The sequence below is a fragment of the Labeo rohita genome, unplaced genomic scaffold (assembly GCF_022985175.1).
Source record: "Labeo rohita strain BAU-BD-2019 unplaced genomic scaffold, IGBB_LRoh.1.0 scaffold_90, whole genome shotgun sequence".
Classification (NCBI taxonomy): domain Eukaryota; kingdom Metazoa; phylum Chordata; class Actinopteri; order Cypriniformes; family Cyprinidae; genus Labeo; species Labeo rohita.
In genome coordinates this window covers 502446-529414 of record NW_026129854.1, presented here as the reverse complement: position 1 = coordinate 529414, position 26969 = coordinate 502446, and the positions used below count along the sequence as shown (strand labels likewise).

The window sequence follows — 26969 nt, the reverse complement described above, 5'->3', positions numbered from 1 at the left end:
AAAGTCATACACACCTAGGATGGCTTGAGGGCAAGTAAAAAATATAATGAAAAAAAAATAATATATATATACATACATAAAAAAAGAAGAGGCTCAGTCTTTAATAAATTTTAATGGAAAAAATAGCTCATAAAAACTGTATAGATATTACATAATATCAACAATCTCCTCAAAACTCTAAATAATTTAAAAAAAAGAAAAAAAAAAAAAAAAAAAATTCCTGTGAGAGAGAAAAAAAGTGAATTTTAAGATATCAAATGTGACCGAAACATAAAGAGGCTCAGTTTAATTAATTTTAGTGGGAAAAAATAGCTAATAAAAATTATATAGATATTACATAATATCATAAAACCTCCTCAAAAATCTAAATAATAAACAAAAAAACAAATAATAAACAAAAAATATTATTGAAAAAATATTGCTTTGATTTTCAAAAAAAAAAAAAAAAAAAAAAAAAGAAGAAAAGAAAAGAAAAGAAAAAAGAAGAGGCTCAGTGTTTAATACATTTTAATGGGACAAAATAGCTAATACAAATTGTATATATATTGTATATATTACATAATATTATAAAACCTCCTCAAAAAACTAAATAATAAACAAAAAATATTATTGAACAAGAATATATTTAGATTTTCCTGAAAAAAAAAAAAAAACATCTCAAGGCATCAGTGATTTTTAAGATACCAAATGTGACCCAGAAATGAAGGAGCTCGGAGTTTCAATAATTTTAATAGGGAAAAAATAGCTAATAAAAATTGGATAGATATTAAATAATATCATAGAATCTCAAAAAAATCAAAACAGTATAAACAAAAAGTTTTATTGAACAAAAATATACTGGATATATTGATTTTCAAAAAAAAAAAGTAATAATAAATAAATAAATAAATAAAAATGAAGGGGTTCATACAGGTGAGTTGTGTTGATGTATTATTTTACTTGTATAAACACATATTCTTTCACTAATATGAACAGATATCTGAATGATGTTTGTCTCCCTCTGCTGGACTAAATAGAGTAAAACTCCAGCTAGACGCCTTGACACAATCATTCTTGGGGACTGGAAAAGAAACTACAAGGAGAAACTAGTAGTAAATCTAACACTCATGGTCAGGGAGAAATGTTTTCTTCCCAATCAGGGCAGGCCCATGGCATAGGTGGAATAGGCAAATGTTAGGGGCACCAAAATGAGTGAAGTTTCCTTTTTTATTTTATTTTATTTTTTTATTTTTTTTTTTTTACCAATACTACTTCAATAGTATGAATTTAAAATATTACAAAAAAAAGCGATCATCCGACAACAACATAACTATTTTATTGCTCTCCCGACTCACCCCGGTTCGATACATGATCAGTCTTCCCCTGCACAGCCACACTTCCACATACACTAGTCACCTGATTGTGAAACATGTTCACTTCACTAAAAATTATTAGTATGTCAAAAGGACAGAAACCCTCTAGTGCCCAGGGAAGAAAAAAAAAGAAGAGAAAAACCGGGTAATGATGTAATGAATGATGTACATGGTAAAAGTTTGTAAACAAACTTTGAGTTGGCCCAGACAAAAAGTTTAAAATAGGGTAATAACAATGGATATCCAGATATCCGAAATTTTGTAACATAATTTGTTGTCATTTTTCGTGTCACACGTTTTAATAATATTTTTACATTAAAACACACCGAAGTCTCTCAAATTACTTCATGACCAAAGATGTCAAAGCAACAGGTTTGTAGGCAGTTAGCTCTGTTATTTTTGGTTCCTTGGGTATAGGAATGAAGGTGGAGAATATGAAGCAGGAGGGGACCTCACACAGCTCTAGTGATCTGTTGAAGAAAGTGGATTGTCTAGCAGTTATAATTAGGTTACAGCAGCCAAACAACATCTAATGTTAAAAAGTCAAGTGTCCAGAGCCTAACAACTAAAGCAAACACTGACCACTGTAATGGTAACCTAAAACAATTTTTTTTTTTCCTTTCAGTGATTGTGTTTGTTAACATCAGGTGTCTTCAACAACTCTGTTTTCCTCCATCATCTCCATGTAAACAACAAAAAACATGAATTTGTAAAAAAAAAAAAAAAAAAAAAAAAAAAAAACATCATGTGCATGTGTATTATGTTTTTGAAGGGTGTTTCTTGATCGCCAACTACTGGCCTGGCATGCATCACAGTATTCATTAGCATAGTGCTTTTTTGTTTCCAATGAAACCAATATTTTTGTTTAAATTTTACTTTTTTGTGCAATTTTACTCATTTTGAATGGCTAATTTGTAAGCATCTTATTTGATTAATTATAATTATCTCTTATGTGTTAAATTTTATTAAGTAAATTTAATGTATCACTTTTTACAGTGTGTGATTAAAACACACACAACAACAGCAACACTTTCACATCATTACACTCACACTGTGCCGACTAATGTCTGTGTGTGTTTAATGTCACACAGAGACACTGAACAGTTTGGATAAAGGTAAAATCCAGCGTGTAGTGTTTGAGTGAATGTGTGTGTGAATGTGTGTAAGTGTGTGAGTTTGTGTGTGTCAGAGATGCTGTAGAAGGACAGAGTGCCACCAGACACGTCCACATACACTCCTACTCTCTTACTGGACACTGAACCAGCAGATATCACAGTGTCTTTATGATTGTGCCAGGCAGTGAATCTGTGATCAGAGCATTCAAGACTCCAGGAGTTCACATTATGTCCAAATCCACAATCATTACTCCTTCCTTTTCTCTTGATTTCTTTATATGACACTGATATATAAACATTATTTCCACTCCATTCAGTCTCCCAGTAACAGCATCCAGTCAGACTCTCAACACACAGAACCTGAGGCCAATCAAATCTGTCTGGATGATCAGGATATGACTGTCGCTCTTTCACACGCGTCACCTTTCTGTTCTCGTCAGTCAGTTTGAGTTGTTTGTTTGCTGTGTTTGTATCCAGTGTGAGATCACAGGCATCTGAACACAAGAACATACATTACAAGAGACACATTTACAACAACTAAACAACAAACAACAAAACTGTGTGTCTGTTTATGGACTTACATTTGTGTATTCCTGTTGTGATCCTGAACTTTCCTCCATGATCCACACTAGAAAACACACATGTGATATTTCAAGATATAAGTGTGCTCACAAGTTCAGCTAAACAAGTTCACTTACACACACACTGTTATGTTTGTGTTTTTTGTAAAGTGTTGTTTTGTATTTGCTGCTGTGTTTCTGAGTGTGTCTGTATTGTGATCTGAAATCAACAGAGATCTGATCCTAAATGGTTCAGTCATGTCTCCAGATTTACATTAAACCCTACTATACGATTCTTAAATTGCAAATTTGGATTTGTTTGCCTTTGATTTTTAAAAATTGTGTGATTACTTGTAAATACTAAGTAAGTAGGGAGTGTGATGTAATTTCTTTTGCACATATCGTTCTCTGTTTTTGGGTTAGGAGAGTTAGAGAAGTATCACTGTATTTTCTTTTGATGTGTTTTTCTTTTCATTTAGAGGGTTTCGGTTTAGCTATTTTTGTTTGTTATTTTGTCCTGGTCCTCGATCTCTTCTTTTCTGGATTTCTTTGTGGTGTTATAAATAAACCTGTTTTCTGTTTTCCATTAACTATTAAATAGCATTCTCTATTTATGTTTGTTTAGTGACACAGTTTTTACAGTTGCTAGGAGCTGTTTTTAAATACTTATGCCATTTTTAACCTCTTCACACAGTTCTCCTCCCCCACTTTCATCTGGCATAGCAGTTAAATCTCCTCCCCTTTCACATCTGTTATAATAATTTACATTTATATTTTACCTTTACAGTTTAAATAAACCATACATGTCATATATTTCAACAGGGCATCTTGCTTTATTAACATTTATTATGAATGCCTTAAATAACAAAATAACAACACAAGGCCAGGGGCACAGGAGACATTTTCAAAGTGGGGAGGACCAAACTGTATGTAAAAGCCCAGATAGTAAGAACAGGGCCTGTATTCACAAAACATTTTATCTTACCATTAAAGGAGTCATCGGATGCCCATTTCCCACAAGTTGATATGATTCTTTAGTAGTGTTGGGTTAGAGTCCACCTAAGTTGAGTCAGAGTCTTTAACCAATCGAGTCCGAGACGAGTCTGAGTCCAAAATGGGCCGAGTTGGACTCAATTCCGAGTCCCAAAGGGCTCAGTCCGAGTCGAGTCCAAGGAAACACTACTGTTTGTCAGTATCTTAACATTGTTTTAACCCAGGGGGGCCCAAACTCAGGGAGGCGTCCTACAGATTTTAGCTCCAGCCCCAATTAGACACACCTGAACCAGCTAATCAACCATGGGGTTTCTAGTATGCCTAGTAAGAACTAGCAGGTGTGTTGAGGCAAGCGGCAGCTAAACCAAGGACCAAGACCAAGTTTGGGCACCCCGGTTTTTAACCTTTACAACTAGAAAAACGCAATGTCAATTGAAATGTAAGAAAAAGCAAACCTCCAGTGGATCTTGCCATTTTGATTTTTGTAACAGAAAAAATCAGATCAGAATCATGTAATAGAAGTTATGGCTGAACTATGTAAGGTGACACATTTCAGAGTGAAACAGGTTTTAGAACGTGATAACTTATAGGGTGGGACTTGACTTTATTCATTGTTATAGTAAATGTATAAATTCAAGGGTGGGGGTAAAGGAGTAGGTATCTTTGGACCTTAAGAGCACAAAATGCCCCTTTTTTATTTCTGATTGTGGCTGTGTGTGTTTTGGGTTTTATATGACATTTTTTTGGATGAAAATGAGGCTTTAATGAGGTTTTATTTTTGAATGCGTTTATAGTTATATTAATTACAATAAATTACATTACATAAGGAATAATTGATGATGGGCCACTGTATTATTAGAAAATCATGCACACCCAAGGTAGTTTTGGACCCATAAAAACTATTGCTGCAAAGATGTTAGAAAATTATTTTTCTTTAAAGCTAGAAACTGCCACCATGTTTAAAAAAATAATAATGATTTCAATACAGCAAAAACTAATCAACTAATGTAAGTAAAACATTCTCAAGCTTACTGAAGGCAAAACACTCCAAGTATTACTTACAAGCAAAAGGATTTTTAAAAATATATTTTTTTGAAGTTTTTTAGCTAGATCTATCTAAAGGCTACTATAGAAATAAACCACTACAGACATTTCATGAAGTAATAAATGTTAAAATAAAACACTGCAAGATCTTCACTGTATACATTAAAAATGATTCTTATTAAAGTTAATAAGTGATTCAGTCCAGAAAAGGGAGCGATTTTCTCTTTTTCTTTTGTCGTTTGATTAATATTTATGACGCTGTCTGCGGCTGGAGGTTTACGCTGCTGTCGCTTTAAGATCTGATGCACAGATTAAATATTTTGACGCATCAGTATTCCTCCCAACTGTTCAGGTTTACTTAAGACAAAACCGACTTCATTTACATATAGTCCTCGGGACGAGCTGCTTTGGTTAAAAATTCTCAATGTTTGTGTAGAACAACACCCTTTTTACCTTGTCAAAATGAGCTCTGCAAAAATCATCCTGATCTGGTCGAGGCTGCTTTAAATGCAAATGAGCTCTGCTCGCCCCGCCCCTCTCTTCTCTCTGTGGAGTGATGAGCCTGTTTACATTAGCTTGTTCAATAATGTTCATTATTACATCTAGCAACACAACACCTCAATCGCTCAATCTGAGATATTCTTGTCTGACTTACATCCCTACTCCGGCATTGATACAATGGAGGTTAGACTGTGACAGCTGATCTGAGGTAAGACGCTCATGTCAATCAACTATCGTGGGAGAGATCTCTGTGGGTGTGACGCCACACCAACAGGCATCTGAGAATGGCTCGATTTGAAAAAGGGGATATTATTTTTACAGATTAATAAAAAAAACACTGCATGTTTTTATCATTATACGGTAGCTTTGTACATATACTGCCAACACACATTACTGTTCAAACAACATGAAAAAGTGAACTTTGCATCCGATGACCCCTTTAAGAGTTCTCCTAAATAGCAGTAAAAGTTTTTAGCTAAGAGTTTTCTCTTAAAACCTATTCACAAAGCTGCTGCGACAAACTTTTACTAAGGAATGGAGAGACGTCTTAAGCTAAGTGTAAAGGCAGCGTTTAACTTGTTGCTATGGATGATGTCAGCATGCTTACTAACTATGCACACAGCGATAGCAAACAGTGCAGTATAAGTGTCACTTTATTTCTTTACAACTGAGGAAAGAAAGACATGAACATCTTGGATGACAGGGGTATCTGTAAATTTTTGTTCTGGAAGTGAACTTCTCCTTTAATTCTTGCCCAACTTGTTAATGATAACAAGAATATAATCAAAGGAAAATTTGGAGCTCGGATAACCTCCAAAATCAAAAATGTTGCGTGAGAAAATGTGTGCAAATAAATGCAGAGCGTTTCTAAGTTGAAACCAGATTGCCAGATTGCAATTTGCAGACAACAGCAATTTTAGCCCTGCTGAAAAAAAAAAAAATGGTTTTACTGATTATAATGGGAATTGTACTGGTTTTAATTGTAACTGTAATGGTGCCTGTTGGTCTCTACTGGTAATTTGTCACCTTTTATATAATCAAAGGAAAACTGTCCCTGACAAGTTTTACAACAGCTATTATTTTTTAAGATTTTCTCCTAAATCATCAAGTTATGAGCTACTTTTAGCTCATAACCTGCAGAATGACAAATCTGTCCCCTGTAGACCAGCCTTTTATGTGGGCTGTCTCAACTTTCAAACTTGCACAATTCTACGTTGATAAATTTAGATTATGTTATTTCACCCTATTTGGGTTAATAGTTGTTAATAATTACATGAGATGATTATATGTTATGAAGCTTTGAATGAAGAAGAGTTAACACAGGTTACCATATAGTTATGATTCAAACAGACACAAATCAGCATAAAAAGCAATGTGCATTTTTTGACAGCTCTATGTTTTATTCCAAATATTAAAGAACTATTCATGAGATTCAATTGGGTCAATTGAGTTGCAGTGTACAGCCCTGTCATTTCTAAATAATTAAAATATACATCAAATATTGAAACAAATACCTGATATTTAGGCTACATTTATTACTGCATGGTTTCGTTTTATTATGTGGATTACATGCCGTAGCCAGGGGGGGTTTGGGTGGTTCGAACAACCCACCCCAAACTGCCAAAGGTCCAGAATTTATTTATTTATTTTTAATAATAAACAAGTGTTCTTTTAAATATCAATGACAATTAAAGTCATAAAAAAGTATGAAATACTTCAAGAGGTTCTAAATTTGTGGAAGTCAAGACAAGAATTGCGTTATGGATTAAATGCACTAATTGCATTAATGCATTTGAAGCGCGCCACACGGACCATTTCCGCTCGGATCACAGTTCAAACAGCAGTGGAGCGCAAGTTTACTAGTGCAGACGCTTTTCGCGAGCACTAAACAGCGCTGTGAGATCCAGAGTGAAGCGCTTGAATTCAGAGAAGAACACAATGACTCGGCGATTTAAACAGATGACAAACAGGACAAACACTGCTCGCAACAATTCAGTCAGAAGGGCGTAGATTTGCTCTGGACATTGGTGGGGACCTATGACCCTGTTTAATCTGCTGTTAGTTTTAAGTCCGTATTCACAGACTATAGCTTGCCCTGCTATAATGAATGTGCGTCAAAGGGGTAAAAAAAAACAAAAAAAACACTAGCATTAACGTTAACTGTTGTCGTTACTTTGATGGACTTTGATGGATTCACTAGTGAACTTGAAGTGACTTACACTTTTCTTTGAAAAAAAGCTCCTTATGTCCAGCTTCTTTTTTTTTTTGCTGCCGCCATCCTCACATGTATGTCACCCAACACACCTTCTTGCACGGGAAAAAAAATCCACTGCATTTGGCGCTGCTTGTATCTGAACGCAGCCATAGCCTCTCACATGATAGCAGGGAAAGGCACAGCCAATCAAAATGTTCATATGTGTTTTGGGGGCGGGAGGACTCAAGGAGAGAACTTGATTTATCCCTTTCTGCGTGATTTATACCTAAACCACATAGTTAATTTTTATATCATGGTATTGAGGTGCTATAGGCCAATGTGTGTGTTTTTACTGGTTATCATTATGTATGCAACTATGGAAGACCAAGGGTGAATTTTAATAACTCAAACAGTCAGAATAATAAAATTTCACCATATAAAAATTAGGTATTGAAGTACTTGAACCTCATAATTAATTGTTCAAGTTAAAGTTGCTAACATGAACATCTGCTGTTTATTTCTCTCAATGTGCACACGTTTATAGCATTAAATGTGTATTGTTTGCTTTGTTTACTAAATGTGTATTAACTGTGTTTGTTTAAAGTCTGTTAACTTGTTCTTTGTTTACATTAGTTTAAAGTTACTGATGGTTTTAATGTAAAAGAATGTAATTAACTTGATAAACTATACCACTATATCATTGCAGATGTATTTAAATGTCTTCATGTTTCATCACTGTCATGATTCCGGTCTGGTCAGCCCACCACCAGAGGTCGCTGTGCATCTCGTTAACATCTCACACTGCACAGAGTGTTTCATCACACCCCAGACTACGTTTCCCATCACCCACTGCGCTGATGGCACGAACACCTGTAGCCAATCAGACGCCCTATATAAGCCCCGGACTTTCCTCTGCGACTTACCGAGTATTGTGGTTTTGCTTTGTTGTTTCGCGTATCTCCCTAGTTCCCAGTGTTTAGCTTTCTAGCCCGGCCTTGTCGTTTCATGTCTTGCCGCCTGCCTTTTGGACTACTCGCTTGTTTCACGGATAACCCCTTCTCTTTTCCCCCCTGGATTACGTTTGCCGATCTCCGACCCACGCTTGCTTCACGGACTATTCTTGTGTCTCGCTCCTATATACCTGTCTGCTATTGTCTACCCTGCCTGTTCGACCATGTCTTTGTCTCGCCCTTCAAATAAAGCTTTGCAAATGGATCCGCTTGCCTCTCGTCTCCCTCTCCACGTTACGATCATATTCATCCAATTCTGTATTGTTAAAGGCGGTATATAAATAAAGGTGATTTGATTTGATCCATATTTTATCAAAGACTTTAATTTTATTCAGTAACAGCAATAGCCGATGCCTTTGTCCATAAAAGGGATTTCCTGGAACATCATGAGTTTTATAAATTCTACCAGTCTCACTTGTGGATTGTCTGCACAAGGGAGCCCTCCGGTGTTCAGTATGAATGAAACAGACATTACAGGTTAATAAAAGCAAACAATCCACCGCATGCCTTTGCTCAACCATGGTGCTTTATGAGCTGTGATCTGCATCTCTGGCTGATGATTTCACTTCCAGGGAGGCATGCCGAAGATCTGGGGGTTTGAACTGACACACTAAAGTGAATTGTGCACGGGCTGGAGAGAAAGTGACAACATTTGAGCAGGAAATTTTTTGTTTTCCTTATTTAATGCACCTGATTCAGATCATCAGCTCTGTAGGGTATCAGAGTGAATCAGACAAATTGAAGATTCGATCAAAACATTGTTGAAACCACAGAGCCAAATTCCACAAAGAGGCCCAGGCTAACCAGATCATGTCATAAATCTGTCCATGATACCCTGGCGCCAGCCAGCCTTAAGTACCATCATATGAGGACACTTTGTTGGGTGGAAAATTCATGCTTTAAACGTTTCTATCATTCAGTTCTTTGTAAAATGTATTGTATTCTTGTTATAGAAATCATGTCCAAATTATACTCCGCAAGAGCAGGAAAATTTGGACCAAGTGACTGATAAGATAACATACTGATTTATGTTTTGGGAGGAGAAACATAGCAATAGGTCAAGACACCATTTTGGGATGTGTCCAAAGCTGAGTTTAAAACCACAGGACACCATAAAATTTTGCTTTTAGCTACTGCTCTTTGTCTCTTTTACCCATGCTCCTAGCCATTACTTAACACAAGGCAATGCAAGTAACCTCCAGATTCTAGCTGAACTGGTGCATTTAATATGAAGTTTAATAGCCTCATTGAGAAACTCAATGCGAGGGTTAATTAAATGATTGATGGTTATTCAGGTCTAAGCAATTGCATGTACGTATACTATAAACTTGGGATTTCATATTTTCACTCTTCTAAACTCATTCTTTCCTCATTTTCCCTCTTTCTGCATGAATGTACCTGTATGAATGTGTGTCTATGTGTTAGATTAGTTTATATGTCATAGGTTTATCCAATAAATTCTTATTTATATTGAAAAGAGAAGTATCTTGAGTTTTGTGCTTATAAATTAATGTCTTAAACTGCCGACCTTGTTACCATGCTAACAAATAGTGTTTTCACTACATTTTGGATATTAGTACCCATTGCAGAGTTGATGTTATACAGCTCGCTCAATGAATCACTGGCCCATTCATTGATCCGCCACAAAGCGGAGATTCTGTTCAAATCCCCTATAAAATCTTAAATGATTCCCTTTGAGCTAAATTGACTTTCCCTTACAGCTCATTAGGAGAGAAGTCCATGAACTGAACTGAGAGTGTCAGATAAGAGAGACATACAAAAAGCAGTGGGTCCTCAGCACTGGAGTTGAGAACCACTGATCTAAAGTACAAAGAATATGGCAAAGAATATTCATAATGCTCTCAAAGACCCTCAGTGAAGCATGTTTCACATTTCTGGGTTCCTCTGAAGTCATCATAGTTGGTTAACCCTCAAAGACCGAGACAGCCACCCGCGGCTAAAAATAACTATTGTTAATAAATATCTAATAACTTTTGAACCGGTCGTCCAATCTGAATGATTTAAAAAGTACCGCAAAGCTGAGATCTTCCGCTTTTTTCCTGTATCACGTTTGTCTCATTTGGATATTCAGAGGCTCCGTAGTGAACGTGATTAGGTCATCATTTTTTGATCGCATTGATTCGTCAGAGAAACCAATGCATTTTGTTCCTCTCAGCCAAGCAGGAACGATTGTTGATGCTTAGTCCCACCCCCGTGCCCAGATTGGTTCAAACTGTCATCTATTCAACCAATAAACATAGTTTTTGGACTTTTGAACCACCAATTAGCATGTTTCTTTGGAAATTTGAACAAACTCAAAGTGAAAGTATGTCGTGCGTGCATAAAAACAAACACAAAATAGCACATTTGCATGACAGCACTCTCTGAAAAAGCATAGAAAAACACACGACAGAGCACTTTGACACATAACAAAACAAAAGCAAGGATGAAATGGCAGTACGTGTCCGATAATGCGCTGGAATTTGTTTTCACGTCGCTATGCGCTGTCCCGGTAAAACGCGAATACAGCCAGTGGATCGATCCATTTGACTGTTATATTATGGTAATTCTTCTCATATAGTTTATAAAGATCATTTGCACAAATTTTTTCAGTTGCACTCTCTATATTTTCTCTCATTTTGTGTGTAATTTGTAAATCATTTGCACTGTTTGTATATTTGTTGCACAAGACCATTTGTGCAGTTGTTTTCACTACTTGCTGCACTGTTTGCGTTTGTTGTTCATACTCTGAAAATATATTTCTCTGAAAAACAAAAACTCACCTTTTATTTATTTATTTTTTTTTTACTTGTGTTTTCTTTTTACATAATACCGTTTCCATTTACTTTACTTCCTAAACGTTTTTGAACACATCTATATTGTCCATAAACTAAATAGACGTCTTTTTTTTTACTGAAAAGCGCCTATAACCAATATTGTAATAAATGGCTATAACTTGCTTGGGGAATGTTATATGTAGATGAAATTTTATTTTGAAGTGTAAACCACCCAAATACAACTTTCTAAAGAAAAAAATCCAAACTTCATGAGTTTCGGTTTGAGTGCACAGTAAAAAACCTCCAATTGTTGCTTGCGATTTTCTTAAAATTTTGGAAATTCATTTATTCTTAGAGAAGACAAAAAGACAAATTGTGCCTTTAAATTAGCTAGAGAGACTGAAACTTCAATTTCTCCTGTTTACAATGATATGTAGCACTTGATGCTGACTACTAGAATAGGTCTGAAAAAACAAAGAAAAGTGCAGGCATGTCAGGTGCCCCAAAAATGTCCTAGGTCTTTAAGGGTTAAACTTCTAAAGCAGTAAATACATTTTTGTATTCCCGTTTACTGAAATAGTAAAAAAAAAATATATATATTTATTTATTTTATTTTATTTGTATTTTTTTTTATGCTGATGACCTGTGTGTGATGTGTCATCACAGTCTGTGAAAAGGGTCCATGTTAATGGAATCTGTCCTAGAATCTCACCTCAAAAAAAGACTTTAGTGCATTACTTCCCAACTTACTTGAGTTTATCCAGATGTTTGCGTATATCTGAGAGTAGCTTCACTCCTGATTCTCCTGGGTGATTGTAGGTCAGATCCAGCTCTCTCAGGTGTGAGGGGTTTGAACCCAGAGACGATGCCAGAGCAGCACAACCTTCTGCTGTCACCAAACAGCCAGATAATCTACAACAACAGTTGGGTTCATGTTAATATACTCCATTTTGCTTTAAATATTTGTATTATTTGAAATTTTAACAATCACTTGTAATTACACTTTTTTTAATACAAACATATAAAACTTGCATTTTAACATATAAACATAAAAAAAGGAAAAAGAACATAAGAAAAATAATAATAATAAAATAAAAAAAATAATAAATAAATAAAAAAATACATTCCCCCCCACCTAACAACCTGACCGGTAAGTGCTATCCAGTGGTAAAAGCAGGCACTGAAGGCATAACAAACACATTAATCAAAAGTTTAAAGAAAGGTAATAAAAGGGGACCACATTTTTTTGAATAACAAAATCTTGTCTTTTAGGGTATATCTAATTCTTTCCAGATGTAGAGTACTCGTCAACTCTGTCAACCATAATTTAAGAGTTGGAACTTTTTTCTTCCAAAACAGAAGGATACGTTTTTTAGCAGAAATCAACCCATATGAAATAAACTGTTGTACTTGTGTCTCAAAAATTCTTCGGAAACAGCAAATATAATTAATATAGGATCTGGTTCAATAGAAATGTCCAATGTATCTGAAAAAACGTGGAATATTTTGTTCCAGAAATGCTGTAATTTGGGACACAAAACATAGCAATGAGACAGGGTGGAATCTGAAAACTTACATTCGTCACATAATGGAGACACTTCCGGAAATATTTTATTCAATTTACACTTGGAATAATGAAGCCTATGAAGCACTTTAAACTGAATGAGACAATGTCTTGCATTAATGGAACATCTGTGGATCAGTTCAAGACTTTGTTCCCAGATTTCACTAGTAATTTCTACTGCAAGTTCTTCTTCCCAGGCAGATTTAATGCTCTCCATAGATGGACTTTTCACCTGTTCTAAACCTTTGTAGAGCAAGAAGATGGTACTACCATTTCTAAGACATCTTTCCAGAAATGTGTCCAGATACATGGTTGTAGCTGTGACATGATATACTCAATTTTTAGAGATATACAATTTAATAACCAACAAAGCTGTTCTACTGGTGGCCTGTGCTGCATGTGCTGTGCTGCATGACACATAAGAGTACACATAAGAGAACATTCATAAAGCCCAAAAAACATTTTTGCATTGTCACAGTAGTAGGGATGCAGATAGAAATGAGAAAGGAAATGTGAATGGCAAGCTAATCGGCTAACGAGCTGCAAGCACGTTGCACTCACGGTTATAGAATAAAAATGATCAATGACTAAAAAAAAAAGTACTAAGATTTTTCTAGAAATGTGAGAAAACACTGTGGCAAACCAACGGGCAAACGGAATGCTAACGCACAGCACAGCATTTCGCTCGTGGTTATAGAATAAAAGCAAACGATCAGATCAGTCAGATTAGTTTGATGGATAATATCAGAAATCTGGTGGGAATAAAGCTATATTTTATCACTTTAAACAACAGAGAGTAATAGTAATATAGAGATTTCTACAGAAAACAGTGCATGTAGCAGCCAATGCATAAAACTCTGCAAACTGGGTCTGTAAAAAAGGAACCGTATGAACTGTGTATGAACTGATTTTGAGGAATGCACACTTGGCATTGCTCAAAGATCTAGAAAAATTGTGTCTGTAGATGGTGTCATATGGGGTTGTAATTTGAATAATACACAAAATTATTAGTGAATGAGACCCACTGTCCTGTTACAATTCTTTTTCTGTGTGTTTTAATGCAAACATTTATGCTATTAAAAAGAGATGTTTTAAAATTAATTTTAAGTAGATTACTTTTTGTGATGGGTGTCAAGCGGCATTAAATTTGAGAAACAATACTAAAAATATTGATGATATTTCATTACTGATGTAAATGTGCTGTATTAAATGTGTAAAAAAAATACACAGAAAGATTTAGACATCAACAGATTTAGACATCAACACCCAACATACAAACCTCAACAATGGTGACAATCATCAAACTAATTCAGATAAACAGATCAACTGCAATGCATGCTGGGAATCATGAATGAGTTTTTACTATGTTGATACCCAGCATGCATTTCTACGTAAAATTTTATTTTGCTGATCGTCACCATTGTTGAGTTTCATACACTGATTCTTCATGTCTACTTGATTCAGCAATTTTTTTTTTTTTTTAATGCATTCACTTTTAACTCACAAAAGTATGATAGAAGTACATCAACTTTAATTTCACAATGCAGTATTACACATTGTGATTACTGACATAACCTCACAATGACTACAATCACCATCACTTGATCCCAGTGGATTTTAGTTTTCAAAGTCTCAAACAATGTGTTTTTGCACAATGTTATACTAGACAAAGAAATCTAACATGAAATGCAAACAGTCAAGAACCCAACTAAAGCAAACACTACTTTTAACATTGATTCAGTGGTTGCTTGGGAGTAGCACTATTAAAATTTGTTCTGGCCCAGTTCAGGGCTAGTTATAAGTTACTATTTGGCTGAGCTTTGGGGCAGTTATAGCTTGTGTGTGGCTCATGTCTGTAGTCCAGATCTGGGCCACTCAAGAGCCGTAATTCTTTGCTACATTTGGGCTGAGTTTAACTGCTTGCTTGGCCCAGAGCTGGGCCAGATGTCAATTGCTATGTGGGCTTTATACATTCATAGATCTCATCAAGCTGGACAACTTCCACTCCACAGACATTAGCTCCACCCAAAAGGAAGTCAGCCATTTTAGATTGGTAAACAGGAAGTATCTCGTGTCGTCTATATATATTGTGTGATTTACATTAAACTTTGCATTGGGCTGATCACACTGATGTAGCTATTTTGGATCACAAACATAGCACCCCCACCTGGAAGCAGTAAGTGTTGCATTTACAGTCTTTGATCAATTTGCATTTACACAAACAGCAAAAAAGGTTAATATTAATAACATTGATGTCATGCCCCCTTTCACCCCATTGTGCAGTTTGCCCTGGCTACAGATTGGAATATGGTGCAAGGGCATCTTCACCCCCGTTACAGGGGGCCTCTTGTTTATTTTGTTTTTATTTTATCTTGTTCCCTTTTAATTAACTGTTATTCTCTATGTGCTCTATAAATAAATGTTTATTGATTGATTGATAAACAAAAGTTTGTGACAGCCTCAGTTACATGGTCAAGTTCCTAGGTCTTTGCATCTTTTGTCAATACATAAAAAGTTAACAGAACATTCTACTACCGTTCTAACAGACTAACATGATTAAAACCTCCTCCTTAAATACCTCAGTATGTTGAGTTGACAGTTTGGACTCATCAGTCCTGCACAGAGTTGCATTACTCCTGAATCTTGCAGGTCATTGTTACTCAGGTCCAGCTCTTTCAGGGAAGAGTTTGATGACTGTAGAGCTGAAGCCATGATTTCACAGTGCTGATCAGTAAGATTACAGCTTCCCAATCTAAACAGGATCATGAGAATCAATTTATTGCATAGAATAGGGCTGGGTGATTAATCGATAATGATAATTATTGCTATATACATTTCCCTTAATAAATCAATATAAAGAGATTGATAAATGTTCCATCTAATGTTTATGTGATAAAAGTGGAACAAAACAGCGCAACTCATTTGAAACACGCCACATGGACCGTTTATCCACTCGGCTCAAAGTTTAAACAGCAGCGTGGCAATAGTTGACTAGAGACCCTATTGAATTATTAATGTAGACATGAATTAAATTTATTAAGGGAGTAATTAAATATAATTACAGTATTTTTTTGTAATTAGATTACTGTTTTTCACAAAAATACCTAAAACCCATATAGTTATTTTTTACCATGGTTTTGAAGTGTGCTATATGTGTAATTTTAACTGTGTTTATCATGATTTAAATGTGAAATGAAGACCAGTGGTTAATAATAATACTAGTGATAGTAATAATACTACTAATAAAAAACCTAACATAAAAATAAGGTCACTACAATTTTTACAGATGTTACCGATTTTGATAATGAACAAAAATTTACATCTGCATCCTAACTCAACCTATTAATATTATCAGGCAACACAAGCCTATTTCTTGATTTGAAACAATATCACTCATTAGAACATGAAGAAACAAAGAAATTATTAAGGAAAATTAACGGTCTCGTTTCAACAACTTTCACTTTGGAGCAAAAATCTAACTTCAAACTTGAAAAAAATAATGATTTGACATTTATCGGGATAATTATCGATATCGACTAATATGAAAAAAATCACACTGTATACATACAAAATGAAACTTTATACACTGTCTCATGTCTGTGAGAAGAAAGTGTCTGAATTCCATTGTGATGTTCACACTTATCCTGTATACATTTAATGACAGCAACATCATATATGGATTAACTGGATTATTATTATGGCCACAATATAATTCTGTTTTCATTCAATACCTGTATAGATAATACAGCATTTAAGAATATAATAATAACTAATTACAGGTGAAGGAACATGTATAAAAGTGTATAAATCTGTGTAGGAATTAATCTAAAAGTATAATATATAGTGTATTTACTCACACATTAGTATTATTATTATTATTATTAATATTAATGAATCAATGTTAAACTCAAACCTCAGTATGTTAAGTTGACAGTTTGGACTCTTCAGTCCAGCACAAAGCAGTTTCACTCCTGAAACCTGAAGATCATTGTCATTCAGGTCCAGTTCTCTCAGGGGTGAGTTTGATGATTGTAAAGCTGAAGTCACAATTTCACAGTGCTGACCAGAGAGATTACAGTGTGGGAATCTGAAAAAAAGAGAGGGCCTGGATATAAAGCATGCTGGAGTACCCACTATTGCAAGACTTTAATATGGTCTGAGCTTCAACAAAAGATAATGATATGTGATTTGACATGGTCTTTACAGAAAAACTCATATAAGTTACTTAAAAGTAATATTTTATAAATGCATGATATTTGATTGAACTTAATTGTGGAAAAAGCCTTATTAGTTGAATATTGTCATTTCATTTTTTATTTTTTTTTTTTAATAAGCGTTTTATTCATATTCATAGTCTAATATAATTATATTCAACTAATAATATTATTACATTTTCACACTCACACAGCTTTTCTGCAGTTTGCTATAGCAGGTAACAGTCTCAATCGACCCTCTTTTGATGACTTGATTTTGTACTTTGTTAGGTCTAACTCATCCAGCACCTCCTCTGACATCAGGATCATGTTTGCCAAAGTTGAACACTGTGCAAGTGTAAGACTATTGTCTTTCTTTCCAGATGTTAAAAATACCTGCATTTCTTCAACAACCGAATTATTCTTCATCTCAATTAAGCAGTGTGACAGATTCATCCATCTTTCAGGACTGACATTGTTTTTTTGACCTCGTTTGAGGTTTTGGACTATGTTCTTGATGCTTTCTGGTTTGTTCTCTGTGTGTATCAGTACATCCTGTAAGAGAGTCTGATTGGACTCCAGTGAGATGCCATGAAGAAATCGAAGGAAAAGATCCAGGTGTCCGTTTTTACTCTTCAAAGCTTTATTCATTGCTCCCTTCAAAAACACGTCCAGTGTAATATTCTCACATCGATTTCTGGACTTTCCTGTCAGGAACATTTTCAGAACCTCACTGTTCTTGTGTAAATAGCAGTAAAACACATACAGTGCTGCAAAAAACTCCTGAAAGCTCAGATGTACAAAGCTATAAACTTTCCTGTGATAAATCGCAGATTCCTCCCTAAAGATCTCTGTGCAAATCCCAGAATACACTGTGGCATCAGTGACATCTACGCCGCTCTCTCTCAGGTCCTCCTCATAGAACATCATATTACCCTTCATCAGCTGACTGAAAGCCAGTTCAGCAAGTTTCACAATCACTTCTCTGTTGGACTGCAGCAGTTTCTCTGGATCTCTTTCTTCGTACTTCTGGTTCCTCATATTTGTTTGAATGAGGAGGAAGTAGATGTACATTTCAGTCAGAGTTTGAGGGATTTCTGCACTGAGATCTTGTTTCAGGAGGTTCTGAAGCACAGTGGCTGAGATCCAGCAGAAGACGGGTATGTGACACATGATGTGGAGGCTTCTTGCTCTTCTGATGTGTGAGATGATTCTGCTGGCTTGATGCTCATCACTGATTCTCTTCCTAAAATATTCCTCCTTCTGAGGGTCATTGAATCCCTGAATTTCTGTCACACGGTTGATGTATTTAGAGGGGATCTGATTGGCTGCTGCTGGTCTAGTGGTGATCCAGATGAGAGCAGAGGGAAGCAGATCTCCTTTCATGAGGTTTGACATTAACACACCCACTGATGAAATCTCAGTCACATCAGAAACTTTCTGACTGTCTGAAAACATCAGTGAAATTCTGCTTTCATCCAGACCATCAAAGATGAACACAACTTTACATTTATCATAAATCTTTGAGTCCAGATCTTGAAGTTCAGGATGAAAGTCAAGCAGAAGTCTGTGAAGATTGTACTGATGATCTTTAATCAAGTTCAGCTCTCGAAATGGAAGCACAAACATGAAATGTACTTCCTGATTGGCTTTTCCCTCAGCCCAGTCCAGAATGAACTTCTGCACAGAGACGGTTTTTCCAATTCCAGCGATGCCTTTAGTAAGAACAGTCTTTATGTTGTCTTTCTTCTCTTTTCTCATCTCCTCACATCCTGGTTCAGGTAATGGATTAAAGATGTCATTGCAGTTGATTGGAGTGTCTTGGAGTGTCCTGTAACTTTTCTCCATCTGTAGCACCTCATGTTCTTCATTCACTCCTTCACTCTCTCCCTCTATGATGTACAGCTGTGTGTAAATCCTGTTTAGGAGGGTTTGATTCTCTTGTAGTTTGATTCCCTCAAATAAGCTCTCATACTTTTTCTTCATGCTGGTTTTGTGCTGGTCTTTGACTCTCTGTAGATCATTAATCAATGGTTGGTGAGACTCAAGCTGCAGGTCTGTTTCTGTATCATGATGACTGAAGTGATTCTGATAGTAGGAGGATGTGCAGGTCTGTGAGGACACACATCTGATCTGGTCAGCTCTCCAACCACTGAAAACACACCAAAACAAACAACCTGTATATTTAAACCTGTATATTTAAAGGACTGTGTCAGTATAAAATATAGATATACATATTGTGTCAATATACAAAAATAATTTCTGTGTAAAGTGGCTCATAGAACAGCATAAACAGTTTGTTTGGATCTGAGGTGGCATGGCACAACATTTGCATAAACACTGCCCCCAGAGCAAGACATTGATGATTCAGTCACTTAACAGCTGACACTTGCCTAGCCTGGAGGCGAGTGTCACATTGTGTCAAAAGCATGGGCTACGGAAGCAAGATACAATATTGGGTCCTCCCTAGAAAACTTTTACTGGAGCAGATGCCATTTCCTGTATTCTGGTGCCTTTTAAATAAACAATTGCTTTTATATCCTAAAACCAATGGAAGGATATTCCTGGACAATTTTCAAATAGAGTTGGAGTAGGGTTGTGCCGATATCACATTTGTAATCCTGCTGATTTTTGGAGAAAAACAACAGCACTCTTCTTGTGATATTAAGTATAAAAATCATTACCCCTATGGAATGTCCCTATAAAACATGGAAACACAATGTGTGTGTGTGTGTGTGTGTGTGTGTGTTTAATACAAGTCAGATTAAATTCAAAAGATCAAAAGTAAGTTAATAAACCCTATAAAATATATATGCTGTAGTCTAAGAATAACTACCCCATCATCTTTCAGTACTGACTGCCAAATGACTGGAGCACACAGGCGTTAATCTCAACAGATTTTCTCATTGGACAGTAACAGGATGAATATTTCTTGAGGCCTTAATGTATTGAAACAGTTTGGCACCCTTTGGTTAGTTGCATGGTGTTAGGCCTTATTTCCTGGGCTCCTAAACTCTGGAATAACATTCCTGAAAATGTTCAGGAGTCAGACCCTCACGGTTTACATTCTTATGATTTCTTGTTTCTACCTTGAGATGCCCATATTTCATTGTAATTATTATTATCATAAGCTGCATTCATTGCCTAACATATTCATTATGGCTACTTATTTGAATACATGACACTAACTAGCCACAAAACATGTACTATGTTAGAACTGTTTATACCATTGCCACGTGGATATTATTCAGACCAATAGTAGATTACTTCCCGATTGTACTACTGAAATATACATTTTTGTGAAGCTACTTTAAAACAATATTGTAAAATATTGTAAAAAGTGCTATACAAATGAACTTGAATGAAAGTGAATTTCCAACTGGTATTAGGAGCTGTTTATGGTGATCCCATCACAAGTGCTGAGCACTAAAAACAGGTGGAAATGCAATTTAAAACATTCAGCTACCAGATCATTATTAGCTACATGATTATACTCACACAGGGTCAAAGGGCACTGCACTATTTCTGATCATGGCTGGATTAATCATGGAACTGTTTCTCTTCATGGGCACACAGCTGGACACTGTAGATGCTGCTCTCTTTCTGCTTCTGCTGATGAGACAAAAGACAGAAATATGTCAGACTGTTTCTCTGAAGATTATCTATCTCCTCTGTGAAATTAACACTGATCAACACTAATTAATAGAGCATGTTTGTTTACAGAGAGAGACATAGAGGCAGAAAATGAAAGACACACTATATAAAGAACAAACAGCTTAGAAAAGAAAGAGATGTGAAATATCCCAGTTACCCCAGTTAATGTAGCAGTATTTTACAATTAGACTAATCATTCTCTATAAACTAGTATTATTCAATGTTAGGTTCATAGCTGTCATCAATTGGCCTAGAACGGCAAATCAGAGTGAGAATGCAATCCTATAAAAGCACCAATGGGACTGGAAAGTTCTGCAGGTGATCTACTGACAACACAGATGCAGCTCTTTAGCGTCAAGTCACAAAAATGCAGAGCTGATGATAATTAAGTGTGGGTAATCTACTAAAAATACTGCATGATTGCAAATCATCAATAAATTTCACAAAAGAGCAAAAAACTCATCCTTTGAAATGTGTTTGCTATGTATCCAAAAAAGGATTACATCCCAATATACTAGCAGTCTTCTTTAATGTTTGATCATGCATCGCATTTTAGTTTTTACAATGGGGCAATTGTTGCACAATAGCTTACACACAGCACAAGCCTTTCGTGAGCTGTATGTGAGGTGGCCGTAAGCCCAAAGTATACTTCGGCCATCCACGTTCCGCGCATCCACGCAACAGTCTGCCCAGTGTGCTTGTGATGCATTTTTTTGTCATCAGAAGTGTCCATGGATGTCCACGCACACAGCCCAGTTTTTGTGACTGTGGGTACAGCCCAGGTGGATTTTTTATGTGTGCACTTTGAGTGTGCATGAGCACACTGTCTCTAGGAGAGCGTGAGAGTTCTTAATTGTTTAAACACTGGCAAGACTTAAAAAGCGCAATTTATAAACTTTAGTGACAATTCCTGTATCAACTGTGCAGCATGCAGCTCACTTACAGACGCGATGTGGTCTTTTTTTAAAGGGCATTTTTAAAGGGAAATAAAGAGAGCGTGTGGTGATTCATTCACACTGTTTGTGAAATTACTTTTCACAGAGAGTTTTCAAATTACTTTGTAAGTTAATTAATAGAGAAATATGAATTGTACCTCACCTTCAACATTATAATTATTTTAGCCGTGTTGGACAGAGATTGAGACGGTGTCGCTGCATGTCATGCCAAACCTCTCACAGTGGCTGCGTCGTCAGCCTGAGATCGGTTTATGAGATCAGCCTTTGTAGAGACCACTGATCAAACTTCCCAAAGTGATTATCGGCCAATAGTGATTGGTAGCCGATCAATCGGAGCACCCCTACACACGAGGATCAGCGCCCCTCGTCTGCAGCGAGTGGTTTCATCTCTTTCCACAGACTGGCGGAGGAAGCTGTCGCTGATGACTCCATATCACTGACAGTATCACTTCTTCGGAAAGGATCTTGGCACCCTTCTCGCCAATGAGTCAGCACAGGCCGGCATGGATAGCGAACTGATTCGCATTCTCACCAGGGCTGCGGAGAATCTCAGCTTAGAGTTTTCAGCTCTGAAAGAGTCCCGCAGCCACTTAGATGAATGGTACCTGCTGGGATGTTGTCAACCAACTTCCCTCGAAAGACCGCTGCTGTTTTTCACAATGGATTTACCTTGGGGTGGCAAGCCCCTTCTTGGCTCACATCTACTCTTCTACTTCTGCCACGCTCACCTCTGTTGATTGCGCCAAAAGGGACCTGGCAAACTCATCCCTCTGGAAGAGGTGGTCGCTGCACATCTCTGCCCTCCAGCGGCTCTGGGACTGACAGCCAAGCCTTGCAAGGTCACCTCAGTTGTAGCGGGCAGAGCTTATTCAGTGGCTGGCCAGGCTGGTTCTTGCCACATGATGGCAAGGCTTCAATTGTTTCAAGCCAAACTCCTCCAAGCAATGGATGAGTCCGGCCCAAATCCTAAATGCTTTTAGGGAGCTGCACACAGCAACTGATCTAGCTCTGTGTACTACTAATTCTACTGTGTAAGCGACTGCCAAGGTCATGGCCAGCTTGAGCCCCACCTTTGGCTGAGCTTGACGGAGATCAAGGATGCAAACAAAGTTGCATTCCTCGACTCTCCTGTTTCAGCCCTGACATAGACGAATTCACAGAGTGCTCCACTGCAGCACAGAAGTCGTCACAGGCCATGCGCCACTTCCTGCCTAAGCGCTCCAGCTCAGTGGCTGGTTCAGGTCGCCAGAAGGCTCCATCTTCCCAGCAGCCTGTAAAGCCTGCTCCGTCTCCCACTCTGGTTCATCCCAAATTAGAGCCTGAGCTCTGACAGCACCCTCAGATGGCTAATTGGTACCCCTTCCCTAACCCACCTATTTAAAAGAGCACTTCTCCTTTTCACAACAACACCAATGTCAGTTCTCTGTTGAAAAAAAAACAGTATATGCTGGTTAAGTATATTTTGAAGCATGGCTACTGATTTGAACTAGTTTAAGCTGGTCTTTAGCTGGTCATGTGCTGGTTCTAAGCCGGTCCTAAGCAACTAGCTCCTGCTGAGGATCAGCATATGACCATCTTAAACCAACTCAAACCAGCAGCCATGCTTCAAAACATACCTAACCAGCATATGCTGTATTTTCAACAGGTTTCCCTGCCCCCGAGCAGCAAACTGCCACTTAAAACACACAGATCTCTTGCTGTCTGGTTCCAGGTTTGGAAAGCCATCATGGATGTGTCAAGCTGGGTTCTGCAAATGACAGAAAAAGCTATTTGCTCAAACTTGTATGGCATTTTAGCTCAGGTTGCTTGCAGCTGACATTTGTTGCTCTTTTAGGTTCAAACATGGCATTCAAAGATTCAAAAAAAAAAGACACACTAAATAATCACTATTGTGATAAGCTAGTCGGCACTGTTACAAAGAGAACAAGAGACCAATTAATAACATGATATAGATATATAGATAAAATCACCATACAGTACATTTATAGCATTCAGTTAGTACGTGTGTTCGAAAAACAGCATTGGGCAGCATGTGGAATAATGTATTTTGTCAACAAAAAAAGAAAGTCTTTTTTTTTTAATCAATTAATTATTAATCAATTAATCTAAAAAAATAACTGACCAACTAATCCATTATCAAAATAATCATTAATTGCAGCCCTACTTTAAACAATAAATTAAGTTAAGACAAGCTGCTTTACAGTATTAAACTTTGTCAGTGTCACTTTCAGTTAGAATGATGAATCTTCTGTTATAAAGCAGCTCTCCAGTGGAGCTAGCTAATGATAAAATCAATGTAATGCAATAACTAACTAACTAAATAAATACATAGATATATACAATTACATTACAGTGATACTGAAGTAATTACCATGTTTTATTTATTAGTTAGAATGTGTAATATTTTAACTTAATATTTTTTAAAAGGTAATATAATTGGTAAAATAATCAACGATTAATCAATTAATTGTTGTAATAACCGGTTGAATAATCGATTATCAAAACAGTCATTTGGTGCAGTCCTATAGTCAACGATACTCACACAGAGTCAGAGTTCACAGCAGGTCCCTCACTGAGATTGGGGGGAATTATATCCATGGAGTTGTTACTCTTCATAGACACACAGCTGAATCCTGGAGATGATGGTCTCGGAGTGTGAACAGAAACCTCCTGCTCTTTCTCCTCATACACACTCATTTTACAGGCAGAGTTCACCCTCTCTTCCTCCTTGATGTGAAACTTGATTTCAGGTCTGTATGTGGAAACAGAGAACATAATGAATTTTTACACACTGTAAATACAACATTTAAAGTACAGCAGACTGTCTGTACTGTATATCCAATAGAGAGAACTTCAAGAGTTAAAAAACGAACGTTAAAAAAATGGATGCACTGATGTTAGTAATGTGACAAATCTGTGAAAACTCACAAACTTGACATAATGCCACCATAAATCACTGCAGTCTCTAATGCATACAAAAAGTATTTAAATTCATTTGATTTTCTGTTTTCTTATTGTTTGGAAATCACGATTGTTTCTTTTGTTTGATTTCCTATATAATTACAGTCACTTGTTTGTGTCCTGTACTCCAGTGGTCCAGTACAATACCCATCAGGATCTTTTAGAATTGGTTGCAAATTTAATTACGTCCAGCAGAAATTCTATATAGACCTATATTTATTATTGCATTTCTTTAGAATTTGTGTGTTTGTGTATGGGAGAATAGTTAGTCATTACCAGTTTGTGGGTTTATGTTTACCACAAATCAAGTATCTTGTGTTGCTCTGTCCAAAAATAAGGAGGTTTGATGCAGAACTTCGAAAGTCGGCATGAAATGAAAATTTACTCTATTTTAGAAATGCACATTATAGAATTGAGAACAACTAACCTGGCATATGTTTCTTTTCTTCTTCTTTTTTCGACCTCATAAAGTAAAATAACATAACTAAACCTTCCAGTGAAATGAAAGACTTTGGTAAAGTATGCACAACTTCTCCAATCATTTAGTCTGATTAAATTCCACCCCTCCAATCTCAAGTTCATCTGCAACAACCACTGTCAGAGCCGAGTCCCTGTCCTGTATTTTTATTTATTTATTTATTTATTTATTTTTTTGTGATAATCCATTACAGTCAAATGTACGTTACAACACAGAAGAAAAGATCTGTTGCTACTTCTGTTTTATAATGACTTGATGCTGCTTACCAAGGGCTGGTCCCAATCACTGTTGCCAACTCTCGCAAGACAAAAAAGCAACTACAGCTTCAAAAACAAGCCCAAAAAACAAGCCCAATATTATCGTCAATATTATTTATTATCAATTATTTATTACCAATAAATGAGCCTGCAACATATTACATTGAAACCATTCACTTATCTAAAACGGCAAACGCTTTGTTTGTTAAGGGCTGCTTTTTATAACTTAATTAGAAGCACATCACATCAATTAATAAACTGTCTCGTTTCACATGAACTTCTGAATAGACAGTTTATTTTAATGTTAAATATTACTGAACGTCAAAATGTGTAAATAAAGCTCTTTAAAATGCTACTTTCTGTACAACTGTATGTGTCCAAAGTAATCACAGTAATGAAAAGTTCTACACAGGTCTGCTGTTTATTTGACCACTTTGTCCAAATGTCATGTAAGCAAATGTGTCACGTACAAAAGTATCGTTATTGGGAGAAGCCAGGCCTCATACGTTAACATTTTTTTAATCATTTGTTATATTTTCGTCATTACATTAGTTGTATTCGTTGTACAAAAATATTTACATATTATCCACACACTGTAAGGCAAACAACGCAAATAAGACCAACAATAACATAAATAACATAATAAACTGTTAATACTGCTGTTTGAAAATGATTAGGCCTACTATTTGTGCAAGCGTCCTATGAAGCATATAGTTTCCGTGAAGTAGCACGTAAGTCACAATCAGCTCGTGTTTGATCAAACTGTGAAGTGTTTGAGTTCGTCTGAGGTCTGTTTAGACGGAAATGCGCCGTATTAATATTGCAGTTTTGAAATGTTTTAACAAACTTACCGTAACCTGCGAAGACATTTTTATCTTGTATCTTCTAAAATGGCTTCCAGTCGACGTTGCTTTCAGTTTCACTGTAGACCGGTAAGTTCCGCGTCCGCGTGAACGTGGTGACGTAGAACTCTGGCTATCGACTACACACTGCACCGGAGCAGCATCTGCAGTGACACTTAAAATAAAATTAAGGAAACGGTTACTTTAAATAAACATGTAAATGAATGCATCAGTTTTTAAACTGGCAGACAAACTGATGTATATTAGAAAAATGTGGGACACATGAGTGCTAATGTGCCTATATTTCATTTTGAGCCTTACAGTATATTGTTGTTGTTGTTGTTGTTGCTATTATTATTATTATTATTATTATTACAATGTCTGTTGTCTCAGTTTTGGTCACTCTCATTAGAATCATAGCCTCTCTTTTATTATCACCAGAATAATCAACTTCATATCATCATCATCATCCCACTGGTCCTCTCATTGAACATTTATACTTATTTTCTTATTATTTT

General features: G+C 36.3%; 1 protein-coding gene across 1 annotated transcript; it reads right to left on the bottom strand.

Annotated features, from left to right (window-relative positions):
* Positions 1–630: 630 nt before the first annotated feature.
* LOC127162338 (NACHT, LRR and PYD domains-containing protein 3-like) lies at positions 631–26524 on the bottom strand. Its single transcript, XM_051105129.1, has 9 exons — positions 26461–26524; positions 24456–24665; positions 20802–20915; positions 17515–19455; positions 17024–17197; positions 15689–15862; positions 12297–12458; positions 3049–3095; positions 631–2961 (listed from the first exon to the last, which is right to left on the bottom strand). Exons 2-9 carry the CDS (start codon positions 24608–24610, stop codon positions 2399–2401), a joined length of 3330 nt encoding a protein of 1109 aa, XP_050961086.1. The 5' UTR covers positions 24611–24665; positions 26461–26524; the 3' UTR covers positions 631–2398.
* Positions 26525–26969: the final 445 nt, after the last annotated feature.

Bases quoted from the DNA above. Each gene is read 5' to 3' on its own strand.
- LOC127162338 (XM_051105129.1), bottom strand. From the start codon at position 24,610: ATGAGTGTGTATGAGGAGAAAGAGCAGGAGGTTTCTGTTCACACTCCG. The intron at 12,459-15,688 runs GTATTTAAGGAG...CTGTTGTTGTAG, and splicing joins TGTCAACTCAACATACTGAG to ATTATCTGGCTGTTTGGTGA. The intron at 3,096-12,296 runs GTAAGTTGGGAA...TGTGTTTTCTAG, and splicing joins AAACATCTGGATAAACTCAA to TGTGGATCATGGAGGAAAGT.